The 26,767-nt window shown below is 44.0% G+C and overlaps 2 protein-coding genes across 2 annotated transcripts in view; one reads left to right on the top strand and one right to left on the bottom strand.

The window, feature by feature from the left end:
* LOC109422849 (zwei Ig domain protein zig-8-like) overlaps nt 1-26,486 on the bottom strand; it is an 85,798-nt gene extending 59,312 nt beyond the window's left edge. Inside the window, exon 1 of the mRNA XM_062852925.1 lies at nt 25,175-26,486. Coding sequence (XP_062708909.1) covers nt 25,175-25,250 — 76 coding nt within the window. The 5' untranslated portion in view covers nt 25,251-26,486. The remainder of the gene's footprint in view (nt 1-25,174) is intronic.
* On the top strand, nt 14,262-15,699 carry LOC134288343 (uncharacterized). Its single transcript, XM_062852926.1, has 2 exons — nt 14,262-14,514; nt 14,577-15,699. Exons 1-2 carry the CDS (start codon nt 14,409-14,411, stop codon nt 15,158-15,160), a joined length of 690 nt encoding a protein of 229 aa, XP_062708910.1. The 5' UTR covers nt 14,262-14,408; the 3' UTR covers nt 15,161-15,699.
* Nucleotides 26,487-26,767: the final 281 nt, after the last annotated feature.

Raw genomic sequence — 26,767 nt, 5'->3', positions numbered from 1 at the left:
TCACCAATCCGGAGACAACGGGTTCTATTCCCGTTCCGGTCGGGAACTATTCTTGACTTCCCTGTGCATAGTGTATCATTGTACTTGCCTCACAATACACAAGTTAATGCAATGGCAAGCGAAGAAAGCCCTTCAATTAATAACTGTGGAAGTGCTCAAAGAGCACAAGTTGAGGAGACGCAGGCCTAGTTCCAGTGGTAACGTAGATCCACAAAGAAGAAGAAGAAGAAGAAATGGAGGCCTTAGTAATATTTTAAAGTTAAGCACGATCGATGAGATACTGAAAACCGTAATAGAACAAATCTAAAATTATAAAGTTACAAAACACGGACACGTTTAACCCTCTAATGGATACCTGGGGTCCATTGGACCCCAGAGCCACTTTGAAGTGGTCGCAGAAAAGTTTGGATTGACAAATCGGCCCCATTTTTTTTTTACAGTACCTTCAAACTACACCGCGATGAGTTATTTGTGCAAAAAAAACGATAGTTTCATGGCGTACTATGGATTATTTTGGATTTTAAAGTTAAACCGGGCGATTTTGTACCCCTGGGGTCCATTAGATCCCACGGCACGAATGATTGTATCTTTTGATCGTGACTTCATGGAATAATGCTGTCTTCGACAAAATTCTTCAAAAGACCAAGGGCAATCTTATGATAAATAAATTGAATCGAAATTAGCTCAGTAGATGGCACTAATGAGTATTAAAAATATGGATTAAAAGTTATATTTAACTCGAACATATTTATATTCTGAATGTATAGAATATTCGGGCCTTCGGCAAAAGTGTTTAATACATCAAGAACTATTTGATAAAGACATTTTTTAGCAAGCTGGCGCTAATACATATCATCCTAGCATCTTAGACGTCCCGAGCGACAAATGTCCTTGAAAAGGGAAATTTATTTTGAAAGAATGTCTTAATACAACATGATTCTTCAAAATTTCATTCCAGAGTTCTTCCAGGAACGTCCCGCGATCAATACAGGAATTCCTCCTGGGATGCCTCCGGGAGTTCCTTCTGGGATGTCTCCAGGAATTCCTCTTGGAATTTCTTTCGGAATTCCTCCTGGGAATTCTTACGGGAACTCCTTCTGGGATTGCTCTAGGAATTCCTACCGGTATTTCTCCAGAAATTTATTCCGGATTCCTCCAGGAATTCCTCACGGGATTCCTCCAAGAATTCCTCCCAGGATTATTTCAGCGATTCCTCCCGGGATTCCTCAAAATATAAACTGTGCATAACAATTACATTACTCAACTATGTATCCACAAGTCTATTGATTCTATAGTGTCTATATTTTTTAGACCCATGTCCTGCCAAAAACTTTGCCGTAGACACTATCACTATAAATAATAAGTATCCCGATGTACAACAGGTATAAAATGTGAAAACATGCTTATTAGCGCCACCTGATGGCAGAGTTCCGAATCAGTTATTTTTGACCAATCGAACATCTATGTCGAAGACACCGTTGTTCTAAGTAATCAGGATCCTGAGATATATGAGAAATAAAATTTGTATGCTCACTAGTGCCGCCTAGTGGTGGAATATAAAATCAAACGGACCATCATCTATGTATAAGTCCTTCACCAATCAAACAACTTCGCCGAAGACACCAACTCTATAAGTAATCAGGATCTTGCTATATATGCGATGTTAATTTCATCAATATTGAGTCTGCTTGTCTGCGATGTCTCTTTGTGTTCAATGAAATAATACGTAACGCAAAATTTGACAATTTTAAAAATCCTCCCTGCTTCACATAATAACTTTTGTATGGTAAATTTTGAATTTTTGAATGAATCGTAACACAGCGCTAGACTCCCTCGCTACCCCTAGCGTTACGTTATATTTGAACGAACCCTTTTGGGCTGTATGCCTTGAGCTGCTGTTTTGACATATATGCCACTCTGAGTATACACATATATGTCACCCATTTACAGAACGATATAGGGCACTGCATGAAATTCTCTCCTTCTCTTTCACTCTTACAGAAATTGTGTAAACAACAAGGCCAAGAAACGTCAAAATCCCACACAAAATCAAAAAAATGCAGTGCCCTATAGGGCACTGCATTGTTTTGATTTTGTATGGGATTTTGACATTTCCTGCCCTTGTTGTTTACAATATTTCAATAAGAGTGAAAGAGAGGTAATGAACTTCATGCAGAGCCCTATGTCGTTTTGTTATGTTCGTCTTGTCCGCTTGCTTTGGTACGTTACATCCTATTGATTAGGGGCATCTTGGAATGCTCTGTATCGGAAATTTCCCAAACTAAATGAGCCATTTTACGAGTGACAACAATGTTGGTGATGATATTGATTTTCACGGGTTATTGGACACTACCTCCTGTCAAAATTCATTCATAAAATCGGCTCGTAAAATGGACTATTGTTCATCATTAGATAGGCCATGACTTACTTAAAGACACAGTGTAAACAATTTGATTTGACATTTTTCGAAGTTTCCGTAGTACAAACACTACATTAAAACATTTAGTCTCGACATGTTTACAAAACTTGAGTATTTTGATAAACATTTTAGCAACTTGAAAAAAAAGGAATAAACAAACTAGGTAAACCCCAAAACCAAACAATGTTTTACAAGTTTAGATGGGTACATTATTAAACTAAAACAAAACTTTGTTCACGTTTTACATGTTGGATTGTGTCATTGAATGTTTAAAAAATAACTAACTTAATCTTACTGCAATTAACTAGAAGATATTGAATGTGATTTCAGATCTCACAGAATGAATTCAATTGTACGGTCTGTTGGCATTCGCCGAAATAGCGTGTCACCACCTTCACCTTTCGCTCGTTTTAAGGGAAACAGCATCTTTCATTCCCGAGATAGCCGTTAGACTGATATTTGAATGACCACAGCCACATCTCACACATGATTGGCCACCGAGCCGATATGCACCATATGTAATAAATTAGCGTGAAAAAAGTTAGAAATACACACATCTCTCCTTCCCTTTTACCAGGGCACAGTGTAAAATTGAATTTGTGTCAACATTTTGATGCCCACCAACGTCGTAACACGATCTTTGCAAGATATGTATAAAACTCGAACTGCTGCAAACGCGTAGAATTTTTCTCTTGAAAATGCGAAAAACGTTTTTCACACTTTTGCTGCTCACCCAGCAACGTGGACGTGTTGATTATGACTCTGTCTCTTCGTGAAAACCATTCCGATGAACTTCATTGCCAATTGTCTGCTGAAAACAAGAGAGAAAGTCGACGCGCCGTTGTTGAGATAATATTTCCGTCATGGCAGGGGGCGGTTGGCTTGCGGATTGTGGTGCTGAGGTCGTGACAAGTAACAAAAACATGCTTTTTCAAGAACCATGAATGGAATGGTTTCTGGGGGTTTGCAGCCAATTTAAATTTTAAAGCGTATTCAGTGTCTATACTCTATTGGGGTGAAGGGGGTAAACTGATCTTTTTGTGCATCTATAACAACCATTGCAATAATTACCCGATTTTGCCAGCCCCTCCCCGAACACATTTTTGGCTCTCCATATATTTTTTTTATAACCACTGGCAAACAGACGTAACACTTGCGAAATTTTTATCGACCTCGCCTTTAACGATCATTTTAAATCTTAATAGTTGTGGCTTTCACAACCAGAGGCGCGCTCATAGCTATTCTACGCGTTTGACATTTCCCACTAGCGCCTTCTGTTGACGATATTGCACAACGCAGTGTTTTGTGAAACGTTTCCACCAGGTGATGGTAGTGTGATGGGCGATGGATTTTCACGAAAATTGTTCTAGGTGTTACGTCTGGCCATAACAGTTTATCAAACTTCTCATCCCTCTATGCTATGCTACTGAGCAGCCTCCAAAATGGGGCTGACAAATCGGGTTCATACTGTATTAGTTACGTCCTTACCCAATCACCAAAATCATAATCAATTCTCTATTCACATTTCAAAGCTCTTACTACTAGCTTCATAAAGTTCGTTAATTTATTTCAAATTTATACCCAAGGTGTACATTTCACTGCTTTTTCCCACTACCTCACGACTTTTTCTACTGTTCAGAACGCAAGTTCTTTCAGAATTGTCTCCCATAGAAAGACTGACTGCGCCATCGTTCGTTGTTATTGCCTCTCATGCCGTGCACCACACGTTGGCGGTGCTAATAGAGTTGAAAATGCGGTTTGCTTTTCGTCACACACATCGATTTTGGCGCGCTTCTTAACTGTGCTACGGTCGTTGTCGTCGTTGCCATTCGTTCTTCAAGCATAGGCCTCGTAGCCCGCTCGCGGCGTAGTGTGATTGTCGTTAAACTGTCAGACCCATGTGGTTCGCGTTCGACCGATGAGCTGATAGACGAAGGATTTATTACAGCTGTTTATGAACCCGAGGCCATTCAGTAGCCGGATTTGTAGATTGGCCACAGTCCATGGAAAGGAAGTGACAATTTGTGGTTTCGTGATTGATGGATTGACCTTCTTGCTTCTTGGAATGTTATTAAAATTTTACGAAATAGTGAACAGTTTTATTTGAGAACTTTAGGAGTTTTTTTTAATAATAGGACCAAAATTCCATGTAAGTTTCCTCAACTAAATACAAAGTATTGAACGACCCCTAGGGGGCACGGTAAAGGCTGGGTATGCTGCGCAATTCAGATCCCATTGTGATCCACTAGCCTCGGCCCAGCAACTCCTATCCCTTCACGCGGTACCGGCCGGACTATGAGCAACCTTAGGGAAGATCGGGTAACCAACCCCGGTGGGAACTTTGGTCGTAGGCTGACAGGGAAGGGGGTTTGCTTCGGCAAACCTGAGCGTCTGTTCACCAGGAGGAGCGGCTCACAACAGCGTCTGATCCCCATGTTAGGGGCGGCTGATCTACGTCCGAGTGCCATGGAAGGACTCTAAGCTCAACTGTGCACTATGGTCCTCTGGAAGGTAGGGGGTTGGTGTCAGGCCCTACGAGCCAGCCGTAAAAAACCATTGTAACGGAAAATCAGCAACATAACAATACGAACCGAGACCAACGGTAACGACCCCAGCGAACAAAAAGGACTTGCGATTGGAAACTCGGTACGTAGAACTGCCGATCTCTCAACTTCATTGGGAGCACCCGCATACTCGGCGATCTACTGAAGGACCGCGGGTTCGGCATCGTAGCGCTGCAGGAGGTGTGTTGGACAGGATCCATGGTGCGAACGTTTAGAAGTAATCATACCATCTACCAGAGCTGCGGCAACACACGCGAGCTGGGAACAGCTTCCATAGTGATGGGTGATATGCAGAAGCGCGTGATCGATTAGTGGCCGATCGACGAAAGAATGTGCAGGTTGAGGATCAAGGGCCGATTCTTCAACTTCAGCATAATAAACGTGCACAGCCCACACTCCGGAAGTACTGATGATGACAAGGACGCATTTTACGCGCAGCTCGAACGCGAGTACGACAGCTGCCCAAACCACGACGTCAAGATCATCATAGAAGTTCGAACGCTCAGGTAGGCCAGGAGGAGGAATTCAGACCGACGATTGGTAAGGCGCTGTCCATAAACTACGTAGACTTTTTTTCGGCTATCTCAGACCCCCCCCCCTCCCCCCTCGTAGACTTTTGTTCATACAAAATTTTCGAAATTTGTATGGAGCGTAGACTTTGGCCAGACCCCCCGTCCCCCCCCTAAGAGTCTACGTAGTTTATGGACAGCCCCTAAGTTCAGCGCCCACCAGCAGACGAACGAAAACGGCCTACGACTCATTGATTTCGCCGCCTCCAAAAATATGGCCATACGTAGCACCTTTTTCCAACACAGCCTCCCTTATCACTGGAGATCACCACAGCAGACGGAATCTCAAATCGACCACGTTCTGATTGACGGACGGCACATCTCCGACATTATCGACGTCAGGACCTATCGTGGCGCCAACATCGACTCCGATCACTATCTGGTGATGGTCAAACTGCGCCTAACACTCTCCGTTATCAACAATGTACGGTACCGGCAACCGCCACGGTACAACCTAGAGTGACTGAAGCAATCGGATGTCGCCTCAGCATACGCGCAGAATCTCGGAGCCGCGTTGCCAGACGAGGGCGAGCTCGATGAGGCCCCTCTAGAGGACTGCTGGAGTGCAGTGAAAGCAGCCATCAACGACGCAGCAGAGAGCACTATCGGGTACGTGGAACGGAATCGACGGAACGAATGGTTCGACGAAGAGTGCAGAGAGGGTTTGGAGGAGAAGAACGAGGGCGGTAATGCCGCAGCAAGGGACTCGACAGAACGCGGAACGTTACAAACAGAAGCGGAAACAGCAGACCCGTGTCTTTCGGGAGAAAAAGCGCCGCCTGGAAGAAGCAGAGTGCGAAGAAATGGAACAGCTGTGCCGTTCCCAAGAAACACGGAAGTTCTATCAGAAGCGCAACGCATCCCGCAACGGCTTCATGCCGCGAGCCGAAATATGCAGGTATAAAGACGGAGGCCTCTTGACGGGCGAACGTGAGGTGATCGAATGGTGGAAGCAGCACTTCGATCAGCGCCTGAATGGCGTGGAGAACGTGGGCACGGGAGATCACGGCAACGACGACGCCAGTGCAGCGGAGGACGGAAATGAACCAACTCCCACGCTGAGGGAAGTTAAGGATGCCATTCACCAGCTCAAAACCAACAAAGCAGCTGGTAAGGATGGTATCGCAGCTGAACTCATCAAGATGGGCCCAGAAAAGTTGGCCACCTGCCTGCATCGGCTGATAGTCAGGATCTGGGAAACTGAACAGCTACCGGAGGAGTGGAAGGAAGGGGTAATTTGCTCCATTCACAAGAAAGGCGACGATTTCGAATGTGAGAACTTCAGGGGGATCACTATTTTGAATGCTGCCTACAAAGTGCTATCCCAGATCATCTTCCGTCGCCTGTCACCTAAAACGAATGAGTTCGTGGGAAGTTTTTTTTTACTTATTCGTTTATTTGGAAGGCTCGGGCGACACATGGGCATAACTGAGCCGAAATCTTTTGTTTTTACAATGATTTTAAATTTTTCAATTTATAACTGCCTTAAAACTATGTTAGCTTGGGAAGCCGAAGTACTCGCGGCTGTTTCGAGGTTAAGGATTGAAGAAGAAGAAAAAATGGGAAGGACGGATTAATGGGTTTAAAACTAAATTATTTGCTAACTTATACTAAAACTTTGATGGGACAAATTGTCCATATCTGTAACGGAACCAAAAAGAAAGGACTTTATCGGTAGAAAACGACAAGAAGAGGACAAACGGAAGGGGGTGACGACAGACAGGGCCGAACAACAAAACCAAAAGGCGGACAACGAAAACAAGGAACGTACTACATCAAACTCTGACATCAACACGTTTCAAAAACTGGTAAATCAGGTTCATGTATTCCAAATCAAGTCCTGCCAACACTTCTCTAACGGGTTTCTGTTGTTTTCCTCGGACCCGGAGAATTTCATGCAACTCAGATCTGACCTCACGATACTCATTGCATCCCCACACAACATGTTCGATATCCTGGTAAGCCACGCCACAGACACAGAGATTGCTTTCTGAGAGCCCAATACGGAAGGTGTGTGCGTTCAACAAATAGTGGTTGGACATCAGCCGACACATCACACGAATGAAATCGCGGCCTAAATCCAACCCTTTGAACCATGGCTTCTTCGACACCTGTGGGATGATGGAATGCAACCATCTACCCATCTCTCCATCTCTCCATTTGTGTTGCCAGCTGATCAAGGTCTCCTGAAGGGCCAATGCAAAAAATTCGTCGAAGGCGATTTGACGCTCGTAAATATCGCCTTCGCTAGCGCCCACCTTAGCCAGAGAGTCCGCTTTCTCATTGCCCGGGATTGAGCAATGTGAAGGGACCCAAGCTATGGTGATGATGTATGAGCGTTTGGACAAAGCACTCAAGACTTGGCGTATTCCTTTCAGGAAGTACGCTGAGTGCTTCATCGGTTTCATTGACCGAACAGCCTCCAGAGAGCTTAGACTGTCGGTAAAAATGAAGTAGTGCTCAGGTGGAAGAGTGCGAATGTACTCTAAGGAGTAGTATATAGCCGCTAGCTCAGCAATGTATACCGAACATGGCTTTTGAAGCATGAAGGTGGCGCTATGAAATTCGTTGTAGACACCGAATCCAGTCGAATCATTGGTTTTGGAACCATCTGTGAAGAACTGTCTGGCCCCGCTAACATGCCCGAACTTACTTGCAAAAATTTGTGGAATACATATGGAACGAAAAGATTCCGGTATACCGGCGATCTCATCCTTCATAGAGAGATCAAAATCCACAGAGGAGCTGTCGAAGTCTGAGAAGTTGTCACGATTGGTGTTAACCGGATTTGAGATTACCTCCAGTGTCATGTACCAGTAGTACACACTCATAAAACGAGTTTGGGGATTCTGTTCCAGCAGCTTTTCGAAGTTTTCTATGACTAACGGATTCACAACCTCGCATCGGATGAGGAACCGGAACGACAACTCCGCAAAGCGGTCTGTCAGAGGCTGTACACCAGCAAGTACCTCTAAACTCATTGTGTGAGTCGAGTTCATGCAACCTAACGCGATCCGAAGGCAACGGTACTGAACCCGTTGAAGCTTCAGCAAGTGTGTTTTCGCCGCGGATTGAAAACAGAAGCTACCGTATTCTAAAACCGATAGAATGGTTGTTTGGTACAGCCTGATCAGATCTTCCGGGTGTGCTCCCCACCATGTTGCGGTAATAGTTCGCATAAAGTTGATTCGTTTTTGGCATTTCTGTATCAGATACACAATATGCTTCCCCCAGGTGCATTTGGAATCGAACCAGACGCCGAGGTATTGTGAAGACATGCTATGAGTGATTGTCTTACCCATCAGAACGAGCGGAAACTTAGCCGGTTTGTGTTTTTTTAGAAAAGACAACCATCTCAGTTTTCTCCGGAGAGAACTCGATACCCAGCTTGAGAGCCCAAGTAGACAAATTGTCCAAAGTATCCTGTAGTGGTCCTTGCAGATCGACTGCTATTGATCCCGTTACAGAGACAACACAGTCATCCGCAAGCTGCCTTAACGTGCAGTTTTCCATGAGACAATCATCTATGTATCTGACATAAAAGTTGTAAAGAAGGGGGCTTAGACATGAACCCTGGGGGAGGCCGATGTAGCTAATTCGTGAAACTGTCAAGTCGCCATGAGCGAAACTCATCTGCTTCTCAAACAGCAAATTATACAAAAAGTTGTTCAGAATTGGTGAAAGGCCACTGTCGTGTAGTTTGTCAGAAAGAACATCGACACAAACTGAATCAAAAGCCCCCTTAATATCCAAAAACACTGAGCCCATTTGCTGCTTTTGAGCAAAGGCAAGCTGAATTTCTGAAGAAAGCAACGCAAGACAGTCGTTCGTACCTTTGCCTCTGCGGAAACCAAACTGTGTGTCTGACAACATGCCATTCGATTCAACCCATTTGTCCAGTCGAAAGAGAATCATCTTCTCCAACAGCTTCCGTAGACAAGACAACTTCGCGATTGGACGGTACGAATTATGATCCGACGCGGGTTTCCCGGGTTTTTGAACAGCTATCTCCCTCACTTGTCTCCAGTCATCCGGAACGATGTTGTTATCCAGGAACTGATTGAACAAGTTCAACAAGCGCCTCTTAGCGACGTCGGGGAGGTTTTTAAGCAAGTTGAACTTGATTCGATCCATTCCTGGAGCGGAATTGTTACATGAAAGAAGAGCAAGTGAGAATTCAACCATCGAAAACGTCAGACTCTAGTTTAATTTAAAAACACTTCACTAATACTTTACTTTTGCAAAAGAAAATAAAAAATGAATAACTCTTTTAAAGAAAAACTAGAAAGGACGAGCAAATTCCTTTTAATTCTACTACTGTGCTTATCTTCGGACAGATAGGCCTATTTCGTCTGTGACTTACAGACTTCTTCAGTGTCAAGTGCTCGACTGTAAGTAATAGTAAAGGCATCGAAAACGGCCTATCCATGTCGTCCCTATCCTCGGAAACATCACGAATTATTCGCTCCACGGGTACGGAATCTGGACAAACTTTTTTTGCGAACTTGAGAATCCACCGAGGAGAGCTTTCTCGATCCTCGTTGACCGACGACGCGTTACGCATTCTTCTACCGACGTTCCAAAGAGTTCTCATCGAAGTCTCGCGCGACAAACCCTCGATGAACCGACGCCAGTAATCGCTTTTCTTCGCCTTGATCAAGTTCTTGAACTTGCTTTCAAGGGAAGCGAACCGCTTGAAGTTTTCGACCGAACTGCGTTTCCGACACTCTTTGAACGCCGCGGATTTCTCGCGATAGATTTCTGTACACTCACTATCCCACCACGGATTGGGGGGTTTCTTGCGAACCGATGGACCTGGCACTGGTCGACGTTGTGCCTGAAGCGCGCTACTGATGATCAGTTCTGATAGAAACTGATACTCTTCCCGCGGTGGAAGGACTTCTACCGATTGCTCATCGTCGATAATTGCTTCCGCGTACTTCTCCCAGTCAATGTGCTTGGTGAGATCGTAGGCGATGTCGATAGATGGAGGTTGATGTGACCCATTGGAAATAGAAACAACAATCGGCAGATGATCACTACCATGGGGATCCTGGATAACCTTCCATGTACACTCCAGCGATAGTGAGCTCGAACAGATTAAGAGGTCTAATCGGCTGTTTCTAGGGCTGCCATCTTGAGCTGGAGGTGCCACTCGTGTAACTTCTCCGGTATTCAAAATTGTCATGTTGAAGTCGTCGCAGAGGTCATATATCAACGTTGAACGGCTGTCATCGTACAGTTCCCCCCAGCCTGTACCATGGGAGTTGAAATCTCCCATGAGCAACCGAGGCTCGGGCATAACCGAGCAGATGTGGGCGAGATCCCTGCGAGATATCACAGTTCTCGGAGGAAGATATATGGAGGCAACACTGAGGGTTTTACCTCGGATAGTCACCTCACATGCGACGGCTTCAATGCCTGTCATCGGATGAAAATCGACTCTGTAAAATGAGTGCTGCTTCTTGATCCCTAGAAGCACCCCTCCGTACGAGTCGGATCGATCAAGGCGAATGATATTATAATCGGGAAAAGGTAAGGTTACATCAGGTGTCAGCCATGTTTCGGATAGTGCAAAAACATCGCATTGTAAATTGTTAACTAAAAATTTAAAAACGTCTAATTTCGGTGAATACTACGACAGTTCCAGTGTAGAACCGAAATCGTATCTTCGACCTCGGTGGTTAAATTAGCCATCGAAAGATACGATTGTCGCAAAGAGGGGCATTTTAGAAGCCAACTGCTTCAAAAGAGGGGTCACACAAGGAAGAAGTCCTTTTACAATGTTCTTCACGGAATCTGAAGCATTGAAGAAGCTGAGGATGATGTCTACGATGCCAGAGAGCGTAAACAATGGCGCACCATGAGGTTGCTCCTGGTGCTCCGAATGCTGTCTTTCTGGTTGAGAATTCGAAAAACGTGGGACATCTGGGATTTTAGATGTTCCCGGGAGTGATGGAAAGTCTCGTTCGTCCTGGATTTTGAATCCCGGAGGGGAACGTTTTGTGACTTTCTTACCACTCTTGAAATTTGTCATGGTGGGTTGGGGGTCGCTGCTAGGCAGATTCCGAGGTTTTTTGGTGGGTCTCTGGAGCCTCATCCGTTTCCTCGTTTCACCCTTGAAAACAAAGGGAACCCCGTCCCCGACCTCAGAGTCAGAGCCCTGATCATCGAGAGATAAAGACGAGTAGATGTTACGGGATTCAACGGTCGGGGCAGCTTTTTTCAGCATTTCGGCGTAGCTTCGCCGTGATCGCTGCTGCAACGATCGTTTTTGATGTTTTTTCTGCTGTATGTACCTTGGGCAATCAATCAGATCATGTGGACGGTCGCTGCCACAATAAACACACTTGGGCGGCGTCTTACACGCACCGTCCACATGTCTCTCCCCGCATGTTGCACAGCGAGGTTTATTGCTGCAGTACTGAGCGGGTTGGCCCAGCTGCTTGCAATTGATGCAATTCATTACCTTCGGTACATACAGCCTCACAGGTAGCCGAAGTTTGCCAATCACCAGCAGATCTGGTAATGCAGATCCGGAGAAGGTCACAGAAAATTCTTCAGATGGTGTGTAAACCTTCTTCTCGCCCTCCTGGGTTACCGAATGCAGTTGCCGGCAATCCAGTATCTGGACAGGAGGTAGAGAAGGATTATGGAAACGACCACAGCCTTGCATGATCGTTTCGCAGGTCAAAGATGCGTCGGCGACCTTCCCCGAAATCTCTATCGACGCGCTCGGAAGGTAAACGAAGTACTCAAGTGTAAACAACTCGCAGGCCACAATCTCATTAGCGTGTTTTCGGTCGCCTACTGTCACCCGAAGCTTAGCTGTACCGACCATGTCAATGGAGACAACGGAAGAATACCGCTTAGTCAGATCCTTGCTGATTTGAACGGTGTTCAAACGTTTGCCTTTGGGTCGGAAGAAAACAACATATGGCCCGCCAAAGTCGGGAGGGTAGGCCTTGAGGCGGGGGGACGTCGAAACAGATTTACTGTTGGTGTCCATTGCAGAAGCACCAGGGTGAAGGGAGACAAAGGGATTAGCATTTACATCGCCTTGTTGGCTCGAGCAGGCCGATGCCAATAACGAAGCTTCGTTGATGCGGTACGACGTACCCCCGCCATCGGCATCATCGCCCATTGTGGTAGTTGACTACCACCACGGGGCACTCAAAAACCTTAAACTAACACTATCACGGGGACGAGAAATAATCGAAAAACGAGGGACAAAATTAACGCTACAGGAAAAGTGAGAAAAAACTGCTTATGTACCAAATTAAATCTAATCAAAGAGTCAGTGGAGAGGGGGGAACAACGAGAGGTAACTTTATGTACTTATCTTTGTGCACTCTGTCTAGCCACAGGCTCGACGACGACAGGTCCAAGCGATCGGATGGCCCGCACAGGGAGGAAGCGAGCTGCTGCTGAGCGCCCGACGCTGCGCTGGTGTGCGGCGGTTGAACGCTCTCTGCTCTTCTCTCGGTGGGCTGCTGCTGTCGACGACGATGAGCTTGGGTACTCACTGGAAGAAGCCGATCACGGCCGCGCGAGCGGCGCGGTGTGCGGGGGGTGCTGCACTGCTGTGCTCGATAATTGGACAATGCGCCACGTGATATAACGAAAACGTGAACTTTACTCAAACCAAACGAACTTTTGCGGCAAAAATTGTGGCCTAGCCAACCGCACTCGTCCCACTAGGGATAATCACTTCAACACTTGATCACTCGGAAAACTAGCACTTTGGAAAAAGCCACCGAACTGGATAGAATCGGGAGACAAACCGGACGAACGAAAAGTTGCGACTGTCTCGCACGAACGCTCGCCAAGGAGTGATCGTGCGAAGTTATCAAGCCGGTTTCATCGACGGCCGGTCGACAACGGACCAGATCTTCACCGTACAGCAAATTCTCCAGAAATGCCGTGAATACCAGGTCCCAATCAAGGTCCCAATGCGTCACCTGTTCATCGACTTCAAAGCGGCATACGACAGCATCGACCACGCAGAGCTATGGTGAATCATGGACGAATACTGGGCAGATGACTAGACTGATTAAAGCAACGATGGACGGTATGCAAAACTGCGTAAGGGTTTCGGGTGAACTATCCAGTTCATTCGAATCTCGACGGGGACTTCGACAAGTTGATGGACTTTCCTGCCTACTACATATTCTACATTGCCCTGGAAGGTGTGATGCGACGAGCCGGGCTCAACAGCCGGGGAACGATTTTTTCAAAATCCGTTTGTGTGCTTTGCGGACGACATGGACATTATCGCCAGAACATTTGGAACGGTGGAAGAGCTGTACACCCGCCTGAAATGCGAAGCAGCAAAGGTCGGACTGGTGGTGAATGCCTCAAAAACAAAGTACATGCTGGTAGGTGGAACCGAACACGACCGGATCCGTCTGTGTAGTAATATTACGATAGACGGGGATATTTTCGAGGTGGTGCAGGAATTCGTCTACTAACTGCTGACAAGAACGTGAGCCTTACTAACTGCTGACAAGAACGTGAGCCGTGAATTGAAATTAAGTCGTGACGGTTCTTAATTAAGCCGGGCCAGTCAACAGCGAGTAGGCCCCCCTCTCTTACCAGGAGTGGGTAGTCTATAGTACTAGTCAGGACTCAATTATCCTGGAGAGAGAGAACAGGTCAAGGCGGTAGCTGGTGGAACGCTTACCAAAACGAGTACTTATGTACGCCCCCTTCTTGAAGTCATCCGTAATGGCCGTTCCGCGAGGGTAAGGAAGATAGAGGAGGAGGTTTTAGATTTAGAGTATCTGAATAGCAGATTTCCTCATTCTATAAAACAAGATCAAGATATGCAGCATTATGCAGTAAACCCAGATTATAATGGGTTCCATCGCAGTAGTCTGTTTGGGTTTATTCCCATTTTACATCTTGGAAACCGTCATGTTGTCCACTGTACTTAAGACCGTTGAGGAATTTGGCGAAGAAGGTAAACAGAATATTGCCCCTGCCGCAGTTAAATGTTTCACTGCTAATTATCTACCTTAACAGGCATTGCAAAAGAATCTCTTCTAAGTAGGATTCAACAATCGGAAATGGTAAAATGTAGCACATTTGAAGATCTAAATTCCCAGTTCAATCAGGCCCTGGACGCTGGCCGACGGTTTGGGTTGCTCTCAGTCAAAAGCAGCCTAGTCAAGTTGCTCTGCAATTCGGTTGCAATCGAGGAACCACGAAGTTTCTCCGCGCAGCTACTGATGCTAAATGAAGAGTTTACCCATGAACTGGATGATGAAGACGAAGTTAACGTATCGAGTCCATTAGATGACTCTGGATCAGCTCTATCGGGACAGAAATACCGTTCGCCCCGGTTGCGACCGAGGAACTTACGCGTGACCTTTGATGAGCGTCATTTAGCCAGGCAGATAGGTGATTTCCAACGAAGTGAAGCGGACATGGTCATGAACTTGCGTAGTACGGTGGCAAGTGATAATCAATCACAACGTAGCAGCTCCAAGTCGCATCGCAATGTCAGTGAGGCTATCAAGCAGCGAGTCAGTCTAGGACCGATTGCAAGAAGCCTTTCGATATTAGTAATTCTATATTTATTTTTGAGATGGTGTAATGCGTGTTAAATTTTAGGTGAAATCAACAAGTTTTACAGTTTGGGAATACTACAAAATACATAGTGTTAGTGTCAAAAATCACCAAATGTCTTGATTATATTATGGTACCGCGAACAGGTAAAGTTCATCCAGAAAACATACATAAAATTTAGATTTTCGGAAATTCTGATGTTGAATGATATACATATACTTATGACGTAGGGTGTCATCCAGCGTTGCTATTGGGAGCAAAAAGTTTGACGGAATAGTTAGTTATAATTAGCTACACACTCAATCCATAATTGCCTGTTCGGTACTTTTTTGACGAAAATAGAACAGCAGAATTATTTCGGTAGCTTCGGTAATCGATTTTACTGAGGCTCAGTATAACAACTGTCAAAAATGGGTGCAAAAGGTAAACAATCCATCATTGCTGTATTCAGCTGTTCTATTTTCGTCAAAAATTTACCGAACACGGTATTCAAAATTAAGTGTGTAGTTAGCTAGTTAGTAGTAGCTTTCCATAGAACAACCGGTTTTATTCAAATCGCTACATTGTGATTTATTGTAATTCGGTTGAGTAGTTTTACCAAAACTAGGTTAAGTAGTTTTACCAAAACTTAGTATAGGTTTTATCAGGGTATGAGTCTCGATTCATTTATTCAACTAAGAATATGACTAACCATAGTTCATTTTTAGGTAAACTCATACGTAAAACGATTCCCCTGCCCTTCGGTTCAGAAAGGGGTATGGACGCGTTCTGTCAACTTGGTCGAGGCAGATTTCTTGTGAGAACAAGTTGCATACGGACATTCAAAAGTGTCTGAACGAAAGATGTTGCTTGTGAGGATCGCTTGAAGATCGGATGGAAGATCATTCTTTTTTTCTTAGAATATTCGCGTTCGTCTATTTGTTGCTCTTCGTGTTCGTATATTTTAAGTTTCATATTCAACTGAGTTTATGAACGCTGCTAGTCAGCAGGGATGATCTTCTCAAAATGACAGGCTTATCGTATTTCGATGGGAATGGCGATGAGGAAGAATCAGTGCATTCCAAGAACATAACCAAAATTTAACCACAATTACCTACCAAAAAAACAACACGATCGAACGAAAACAGGAAAGAGTAACTCAACTTAGAAACAAAACCAGTATTACTGGTTTTGTTTTGAAGTTGAGTTGCAATGTTCAAAACACTTACCCCTAACAAGCGACTCAAAGGTAAATTTCGTTCACCATTTAACTAACAACACATTCTCTTACAGCTCAACACACCACATCGATTTCCCACCTTTTTCAATCCTTAAGGCCACGCAAAACTTAAAAGCTGCATGGCTACTCCCAAATTCAAAGGTGTATTATGAACGATGTGAGTTCTCGGACTTGCATTGGAGACTTGGCCCTGGGGGGCTGTTCGAGCTCGCTTAGAAGTTAACAATCAATGTTAACTTCTTTTCCCGATCAGCCTGGATAGCTGTGTAGTGTCGGTAGCGGTTGTCTCAATTGGCTAAGAATAACACTACGGACCGCCTGATCCAGTGGTAAGAGTCCACTAAACAGGTGACCCCTAATTCATGGTGTTATGCAGCTTTATGCTTACCGTGCCAAGGAATGAATGGTTAGGTGGGGGGGAGGGGGGTCTAATGAAAACCTAATCACATACGGAGCCTGTGGAGAATTAGGGCGTCCTCCACAGTATTGAACCCTTACTGCGCTAACCGGAGCAATGGTGCAGTGGACCTTGCGTTTCTCCGAGATAATCAGTTGCCCTTCTTAAGTCTCAAATTTGAGGCTAAAGAAGGGCGGGATTATTCAAATGTTGTAAATAAGCTTACACTACCACCTATATGGTTTCGCTTAAGGCGTTTTCGCCATTGGCGTTTTTCTATAGACACCGTTTTGGTTTGTCGTTGATGTTTCCTTTTTGTGCCGTGATGGTGAAGAGTGTAATCCTGTCTAGTTTTGGTAGTGGCTACGGCTAGGAAACCTCAGATCAATTTTCAGCGTAAAAAGCGTGCGTAGCCCAAGTGGCTCTACTTCCAAAAGTTCATTTTTGTAGGGTAACTTCTGTATAGTTTACCTATTGAACCCAGTTTTGCTTCTTTCATTATAAATGAAGTGTCGTGCCTCGATCATGCTATATCTTAGAATGTTTCAACCTTTCCTTATGGATGCCTTCAAGCAAGCTCTTGTATGCTTGAAGGCATCCATAAGGAAAGGTTGAAACATTCTAAGATATAGCATGATCGAGGCACGACACTTCATTTAGCACTAGACACTTCATTTAGCAAGCTCTTGTATTGCCCATGTAGCTGCCGGCTTAGAATAGCACTACGGACCACCTGTTCCGGTGGTAAAAGTCCATCAAACAGGTAACCCCAATCCAAGGTGTCAGGCGACCCGTGCTGAGGGATGAATGGTTGAGGGGGTTTTAAATATGCTCGATCTTTAACGGAGCCCGTAGCGTGGGTAGATCGCCTTTTTGGGTTGCGTTGCGGTGAAAGATCTACCAAACCGAACCCTAGTCCTAACTGCTTCCAACTAGTGGAACAGCATAACTTAGTAATCAAAGGAAAACTCTTTGGTCCTTATTACATTCTACACCTTGTTGAAAGTGATAGGTCTCGGTTTTAGGTGTGGCCGAGATAGACCTCGAAACAGGGACATATGGATTAGTATTCCTAATCTTTTATTCGGTGTTCACTAGTTTGAAACAGTAAGGACTAGGGTTCCGATGCATGGTCAATATCGGTATCATTTCTTGACTTAATCGTTAGGGGATCCGATTTTGACTGAAAAAAGAGCGTGTTCAAAGCGGAACCTATCAATCAGAATCCTCCCTTGTGATCAAGTTGAAAATTACTACTGTAAATAATAAAACCGAATACTTTATAACTTCTCAATGGTGATAAAGTAATACGACATGCACTATACAAATGACACGGGACATACCACAATAGATCAAATATTGGTCGCAGTGGTTTATGTTCCGAACAGAGAAAAAAAAGCTCTTGTATTCAGCATCTTTTCGCTGATATTTGGCAGTATTGCAACGATGGTTACATCATCTGAAGTAGCTCAAGCATTAATTTGAGATCAGTTTCATGTACTTGATACTTAGGTAGTACAGTTCATGGATAACTTAACATAGAATTGCACCTAACCCAACTCTGCATTAGCAGAATTTGTCATGAGGTGACTGAATGGCATGTGTCAGATGAGGAGTCTCGATTTGACCTTCTTTGCACTTTTTAGTGTTCCTTCGTAAAATTTGCGTATGCAGGCGTCCTGCTTAATAAACTAGGGAACCTGTACTAATTGGTTGCGACCACATTTTATAGATAACTAGCTGTCCCGGCAAACGTCGTACTGCCTGCCTACTCTGTTTTTTGACATACAGCTCCATAGCGACGTCCCCGGCGAACTCATCTGTATGGGAGCCCCCCGTTCCAGAGACCGGAGAGGTCTCACCCAAGGGGGCGTCCATAAATGACGTAGCTTTTTTAAAGCGATTTTTAATACCCCCCTCCCCCCTCGTAGCATTTCGTCACAAATATGAATACCCCCCCTATAAATGACGTAGCTTGTTAAACAACCCCCCCCCCTACAACAAAATTTTCATGTCAAAAAACAAGTAACGAAAAAACTCGAAACTTAGTTCTGATCTCAATTTTAACTTGTATGTTTGACGTCGTTAATACAGAAAGAATCTCGTTTATACAGAAAGAAAAAAAAAATCCGACTGCCAGGTTCAGATCGCCAACAACAAGACCATAGGTGCAACCAGAGGTTGCAAAGCTAATGACTCAATAATCCACCCATCGTACTGCTTAATGCCGATGAACAGTAAGTAGATGCTCCCAATACAGTACCATTTGGAGCTCTTTCGAAGATATTAGTTTGCTCACTAATAAATCTGTTAAAAATATCAATTTGGTTTCATTAGAATTAAATTCACCACGACATTTGAAGGACCCTGAAGGATTTTCTTCTAAAATTCTTTCAGCAGTTCATTCTGAAATTCCCCTAGAAGTTTCTTTTGGGATTCCTATTTTTGAGAATTCCTCCCTTTTTAATTCTCCAAGAATTTCCAATGGGATTCTATTTGAGATTTCCTCCTTTTTGTATTCCTTCAGGGATTCCTTCAGAGATCCCTCCAAGAACTCTTCCCGGAGTTCCTGCTTCGATTCCCCTATATTTTCTAAAGTTTTTCTAAAAGTTTATCCATGGTTTCCATCGGGAGTTCTTCTCTGTTTCACCAGCAAATTCTTCGGACATTCTTCAGGGATTTCAAACGGAATTTCTTGGTTTCCTTTAGGAATTCACTCAGATATTCTGAGTGAGATCTCTGTATGAAACCCCTCCGGCATTCTTTCAAAACCCCTCCAGGAGTTGCTTCTGGAATTCCTCCAGGAGGTCTTTTTCGGATTTCTTCAGGAATTCATTCCGGGATTGCTGTGGGAGCTTTTTTTTGGGATTCCTCAAGGACTTCCTACTAAGATTTATCCAGAATTTTTTTCCCAGGGCTCCTCCAGGATCTTTTTCCGACATCCCTCTATTCACGCCTTTTGGAATTCCTTCAAGATTTTCTTTCTAAGGTTTCACCAGGAGTTCAATCCGGATATCTTCCGGGATTTCCCCAAAGTTATTTTCGGGATTCCTTCAGAAATTTCTTCCGTGATTTCTTTAGAAATTTAACCACGAGTTCCTTCTGAGACTCTACAAATTGCTCCTTCTCAGATTCTTCCAGGAGTTTATTCAAGATTTCTTTGCAAGTTCCATCTAGAATTGCTCCAGGAACTCCTCACGGGATTTCTTTTGGAATTTCTCTATGATTTTCTTTCAAGATTCCTCCAGGTGTTTCTTCTGAAATTCTTCTGGAAGTTTCTTGAGGGATTCCTTCTGAGATTTCTCCAAATCTTGGGATATTTTCAGAAGCTTGTTCTGGGATTCCCAGTAGGAATGTTTTCCTTCTCCTATTGGGGAAACCTATAAGGAACACCATGAGAAATTCCTTACAAAGTTGCAAAGGAGCTCATTAAGAAATTTTTGGAGGAATTCTTCAATGAAGTTTCGAGGAAACTATATAAGGCACTCTTGGAATAATGTCATAATGCCAAAAACTTAGAAAATATTTCCTTTGTAGTCTTAGCAGCGTGCAGTTCCCTAAAGCAAGCAGCGAAATATTGATCGTTGAAAGCATTTGAGCGAAATTGATTTTCACACACATTATTCGTAGAAAGCTACGTAGCATGTCATAAACCCCTACCCCCCTATCGTCACACTTCGTCACAAAATCACAAACACCCCCCTCCCCCTCAAAAAGCTACGTCATTTATGGATGACCCCCAAGCTAAGAACCTTCCCCGGTCTCCGAAATACCCACATACAAAATTTCACACCGATCGGTTCAGTAGTTTTCGAATGCATAGCGGTCACAGACAGACAGACAGACAGACAGACAGACAGACAGACAGACAGACAGACAGACAGACAGACAGACAGACAGACAGACAGACAGACAGACAGACAGACAGACAGACAGACAGACAGACAGACAGACAGACAGACAGACAGACAGACAGACAGACAGACAGACAGACAGACAGACAGACAGACAGACAGACAGACAGACAGACAGACAGACAGACAGACAGACAGACAGACAGACAGACAGACAGACAGACAGACAGACAGACAGACAGACAGACAGACAGACAGACAGACAGACAGACAGACAGACAGACAGACAGACAGACAGACAGACAGACAGACAGACAGACAGACAGACAGACAGACAGACAGACAGACAGACAGACAGACAGACAGACAGACAGACAGACAGACAGACAGACAGACAGACAGACAGACAGACAGACAGACAGACAGACAGACAGACAGACAGACAGACAGACAGACAGACAGACAGACAGACAGACAGACAGACAGACAGACAGACAGACAGACAGACAGACAGACAGACAGACAGACAGACAGACAGACAGACAGACAGACAGACAGACAGACAGACAGACAGACAGACAGACAGACAGACAGACAGACAGACAGACAGACAGACAGACAGACAGACAGACAGACAGACAGACAGACAGACAGACAGACAGACAGACAGACAGACAGACAGACAGACAGACAGACAGACAGACAGACAGACAGACAGACAGACAGACAGACAGACAGACAGACAGACAGACAGACAGACAGACAGACAGACAGACAGACAGACAGACAGACAGACAGACAGACAGACAGACAGACAGACAGACAGACAGACAGACAGACAGACAGACAGACAGACAGACAGACAGACAGACAGACAGACAGACAGACAGACAGACAGACAGACAGACAGACAGACAGACAGACAGACAGACAGACAGACAGACAGACAGACAGACAGACAGACAGACAGACAGACAGACAGACAGACAGACAGACAGACAGACAGACAGACAGACAGACAGACAGACAGACAGACAGACAGACAGACAGACAGACAGACAGACAGACAGACAGACAGACAGACAGACAGACAGACAGACAGACAGACAGACAGACAGACAGACAGACAGACAGACAGACAGACAGACAGACAGACAGACAGACAGACAGACAGACAGACAGACAGACAGACAGACAGACAGACAGACAGACAGACAGACAGACAGACAGACAGACAGACAGACAGACAGACAGACAGACAGACAGACAGACAGACAGACAGACAGACAGACAGACAGACAGACAGACAGACAGACAGACAGACAGACAGACAGACAGACAGACAGACAGACAGACAGACAGACAGACAGACAGACAGACAGACAGACAGACAGACAGACAGACAGACAGACAGACAGACAGACAGACAGACAGACAGACAGACAGACAGACAGACAGACAGACAGACAGACAGACAGACAGACAGACAGACAGACAGACAGACAGACAGACAGACAGACAGACAGACAGACAGACAGACAGACAGACAGACAGACAGACAGACAGACAGACAGACAGACAGACAGACAGACAGACAGACAGACAGACAGACAGACAGACAGACAGACAGACAGACAGACAGACAGACAGACAGACAGAAATTCATTTTTATATATATAGAAGACTAGCTGTCCCGGCAAACTTTATCTTGCCAAGTTGTAGTGGTTTGACAATTGTCAATTGAAACATGGCACTCTAGATTGGTTTCATTTCGATCGCGTTGATTTTCTTCCCCGGTCATAACAAATCAGTACTTTCTAAATTTCCTAATTTTTTAAGTTCATTTTCGTAACTTTTTTTACTTATAAACACAGCCACCATGAATACGAATCGAAGCGTTCAAGAGCCATGCAGATCGGTTCACCCGTTCGTGAGTTTTGCTGCCTCAAAGGGACTTGGAACTCATTTTTATATATATAGATAGATTCGCTTCCATTGCTACTCCAAGAGAGTTTCATTGTAGTTTTGTACCTACAACGTCCTCCATTGTGGTAAACCATAACTATTGCTTTGAAAGAAGCTCGTCCTCTGCGGTCTGTGCGGACCGTAAGAGGTATCCCTGAATGGAACTCTGATCTGTTCAAGTTCAAAATATCTTCGGATACACCAGTCTTTTGTATAGTTACGGATCTTTAGCTTCCGCCAGAGAATTATAGCTATATAAATGACTTGATGGGCACTAAAACGCTCTGCTTACTTCAAATTTCCAGGAGTAAATGGAGTTTTGTCCTATTTTTCTCCAGAGGGATTTGAGTATTTCAAACATGTTTTGAGCTCTTGTAGTTTTCTATGGGATATTTTCATGGCGTGAAATTACTCCATAGTTTTATCCCGAAAGGGTGCGTGCGTTGTATAAAAAATGAATGAGTTCCAGATTTATCTGGTTACCACGTTCTTTCTGAAATGCTTGAAATGCATTGTCGATTATCACATCTGTGATGTTCGTCTGGCTGACATGGCTATTCATGTGAACTCACATGCCTCCCAATTTGGGATGTCCACAGTGACTGTTTTACACAAAGTTGTGTACGTTTTCAAGAAAGAACTCGCTCAAACGTAGTTTTTGCTTGGGTGATTTCTTGAATATTGAGGATGCTTTCGATGCCGTGCCTTTCAATGTCATATTGAAAGTCGCATGACGCCACAAGCTACCTCCAATGAGCTATTGGCTCTATTAGATTAATGCGTTTTACAGTGTCCTTTTCAGGGCACTGATTAAACCCGTTGTGGTATGGACTATGAGCTCTCGTAGCGCTTATGCGTTCATTCCCTTTTCTAGGGTACCCCTTCCTATTTCATCACCTTTCCCTTTCCTAATATCATTCCATCCCTTGTCCCATTCTCCCTCGGGTAAATGATGAAATAGGCTTATATGTATGGCGATGGCACAAATGTCCCAAATGGAGGATAACGTGCCTCTGGAGCCGGCCTTCTGATACCTAAACCAAAGTTCATTTTTGGGTAAACTCATACGTAAAACAATTCCCCTGCCCTTCGGTTCAGAAAGGGGTATGGGTGCGTTCTGCCAACTTGGTCGACATTCAAAAGTGTCTGAACGAAAGATATTGCTTGTGAGGATCCCTTGAAGATCGGACGGAAGATCATTCTTTTTCTTCTTAGAATATTCGCGTTCGTCTATTTGTTGCCCTTCGTGTTCGTATATTTTAAGTCTCATATTCAACTGAGTTGATGAACGCTGCTAGTCAGCAGGGATGATCTTCTTATCTGCATCCGTTGAACCATTCTGAGTGGTCGTCGTGAAAGTATCACTAAAAGCGCTACTAACATTTATTTTATATTTTCATGTATCTGCACAGATAAAAATAATGAGATTTACACGTCATGTAAATTTTAGTTTAGTCATGCAAACTTAGCGTTATGATGGTTTACATGATATTTGCGTTATATGTCATGTAAACACACAGAGTCATGCTGAATTACATGACATAGAATGCCATGTAAACTTTTGTGATATCCCACGCTCCAATCATGTGCATCATATGTCACAGAATTTTACACTCTTTTTTCGATCTGTGTGAGTATCATGAGTGATAGCAGTGAAAAATGGAAGTAGTGGTAAAAATTATCGTTGGAGATAAGCATTGTTTGTGCTCAGCCATGTCTAATCCGTGCTTCAAAGTGCCAAAGTGATTGACGAAATAAATAAATAGAACGGATAAAATCCAGGGAAAAAAGTTGAAGGCCTTAGTTCACGTGGAAAGCCAGCTGTAGACAAGATGTGGGTGTGACAGGATGTTCGTTGGAATATTGAAAGGACATTGTCAATGACAGAGCCAATTAGCAGGAGATGGTGAAGTTTGACTACGAAGACGATTTGCTAGAAACCACAGAAAGCAAAATGACAGGCTTATCGTATTTCGATGGGAATGGCGATGAGGAAGAAGCAGTGCATTCCAAGAACATAACCAAAGTTTAACCACAATTACCTAGAAAAAAAAACAACACGATCGATCGAAACAGGAAAGAATAACTCAACTTATGTCGAATTCGTTTTTGAACCTGGGTTGGAACTGGATTGGCGGAAAATGTGTAAACAAACAAACGTCTATCAAACTCAAACAAACTTTAGTACAAGCGAAACCGAAGTCGGGTTGGGGTTGAAACTGTGATCTCATCCAGTTCCAACCCAGGTTGGAACTGAATCAAAAACGAATTCGACATTAGAAACAAAACCAGTATTACTGGTTTTGTTTGGAAGTTGAGTTGCAATGTTCAAAACGCTTACCCCTAACAAGCGACTCAAAGATAAATTTCGTTCACCACTTAACTAACAACACATTCTCTTACAGCTCAATACACCACATCGATTTTCCACCTTTTTCAATCCCTAAGGCCACGCAAAACTTAAAAGCCGAATGGCTACTCCCAAAGTCAAAGGTGTATTATGAACGATGTGAGTTCTCGGACTTTCATTGGAGACTTCACCCTATGACCCCCTTGTGCATTAATAAAATAAAACAAAATAAAATAAAAACTCAAACGTAAAACAATTATAACTTACCAAACTTCATAACATATAATAGAAGTAATATCCAGAAAGCATGGTGACTCCGAAAGCTGCATCTGTTACAATACATTTTTTCCCTTATTTGCTTTTTTAATTTATCAACTGAACTACATTTTCTAAACACTTATTAACCTTCAGGAAGCTATTGTGAAACTTCAATAGCTATTCTTTTTAAGTAGTTCACATTGCACTTTCGTCGTCTGCCAGAACGTTGTTACATGCACATCAAACTGAGATGAACACTCGACAGGATTCCTGTGGCATTCGTAGGTAAGTAACGATACACTTTCACTGGCACAAAAGCGGAAAATTGCCAGTTTCAAGCAACACGAGACATTAACCACACTCCGCCAGGCCAATCTTCTTCAGCATCCTTCGAAACCGTTTTCAGAACACATTATCGTTGAATACCGCGTGTTTGTGCGAAATTTCCTCTAATACCGCAACTGATCTGCTGGTGGTTTGAACTTGGGCGCACTCGCTCGCGTACATGCGGTTCCCCTGGTTGCAATTTCTGATGCGTTGTCGGTCGTCACACAAGCTGTGTAGGTACACGCTTCGTTGGGTCCACTTGTTTGCAGGCGGTCGAAATCGAGCACTGAAATTTGTCGCCAGTGTAAATTTTCTGATTCCTTCTGTCGTTGCTGCCCGCAGCCCGTTGCTATTAAAATGTAGCGTAATTAATTAATTAAAATATAATTAGACCTTTTGCACAACAACGGCGAATGACGGACGCATAACAAACGAAGTCTCAGAGCACATATTTCACTGATCCTGAGGGACACACGAAAGCTCCCAACAACAATAAACCAATAACTCAAAACTCATTTTTTCATCTTCTGAAGAATTCTTCACAAAGAACATTTAATTCCCTTCGACGACGGTTTTCGGCATCATCAATCACTGTGTGAGGATCGGATCATAGCCACTTATTTGAAGCAGAACGGCACCGTTTGTCGCACATGATTCACTTTTTTCGGCATTCGGCTGTCACCGGGTGATGATCGTTGGAAAATTATTGCTTTTCAATCCCCAGAGAAGAACGCTAGCAGCGGTTAGGCGTGTCCTCGGTTGCGTATGCAAATTCCCTACGCGGGTCTCGGTCACGGGTGCGTAAATCGCGCGCGCACTAGATTTTCTCTTTATCAAACGTTGTGGAAAACGCGTCAAACAACGTGCTGTCGCGGCGAGAGTTCAGCTACGATTGACTATAATTAGCCAGCGGCAAGGGTAGTAGCTCAGTAGAATTGGCTCAGCTGGTTGCGTTGCTCAGTCTCTCGGAGTACTGATTTACTGGCCGTGGAGGCTCGTTTAGTAGATTTTAATTTGAAAACTCTTTTTGATTTTTTTTGAGTAGTTCACTCTCTGGCCTAAAAAATGACAAGGCATAATTTATCAGTTGCTTCTATTCATTACATTTTCATTTATTTAGTATTGCATCAAATTCAAGATAAAACTGAATCAACAATATTTCTCCATAAGACACGGTCCGTGGCTCCCGCTCCTCCATTCCTCATTCAACATGTATAAAATTTTGATTAGTATGCTTGGTTTGCGATACAAACTTCGGAATAGAATACTCTTAAA

The sequence above is a fragment of the Aedes albopictus genome, chromosome 2 (assembly GCF_035046485.1).
Source record: "Aedes albopictus strain Foshan chromosome 2, AalbF5, whole genome shotgun sequence".
NCBI lineage: Eukaryota > Metazoa > Arthropoda > Insecta > Diptera > Culicidae > Aedes > Aedes albopictus.
Note: the sequence above shows the minus strand (reverse complement) of the source record. Positions and strands in the feature narration are given on the sequence as shown.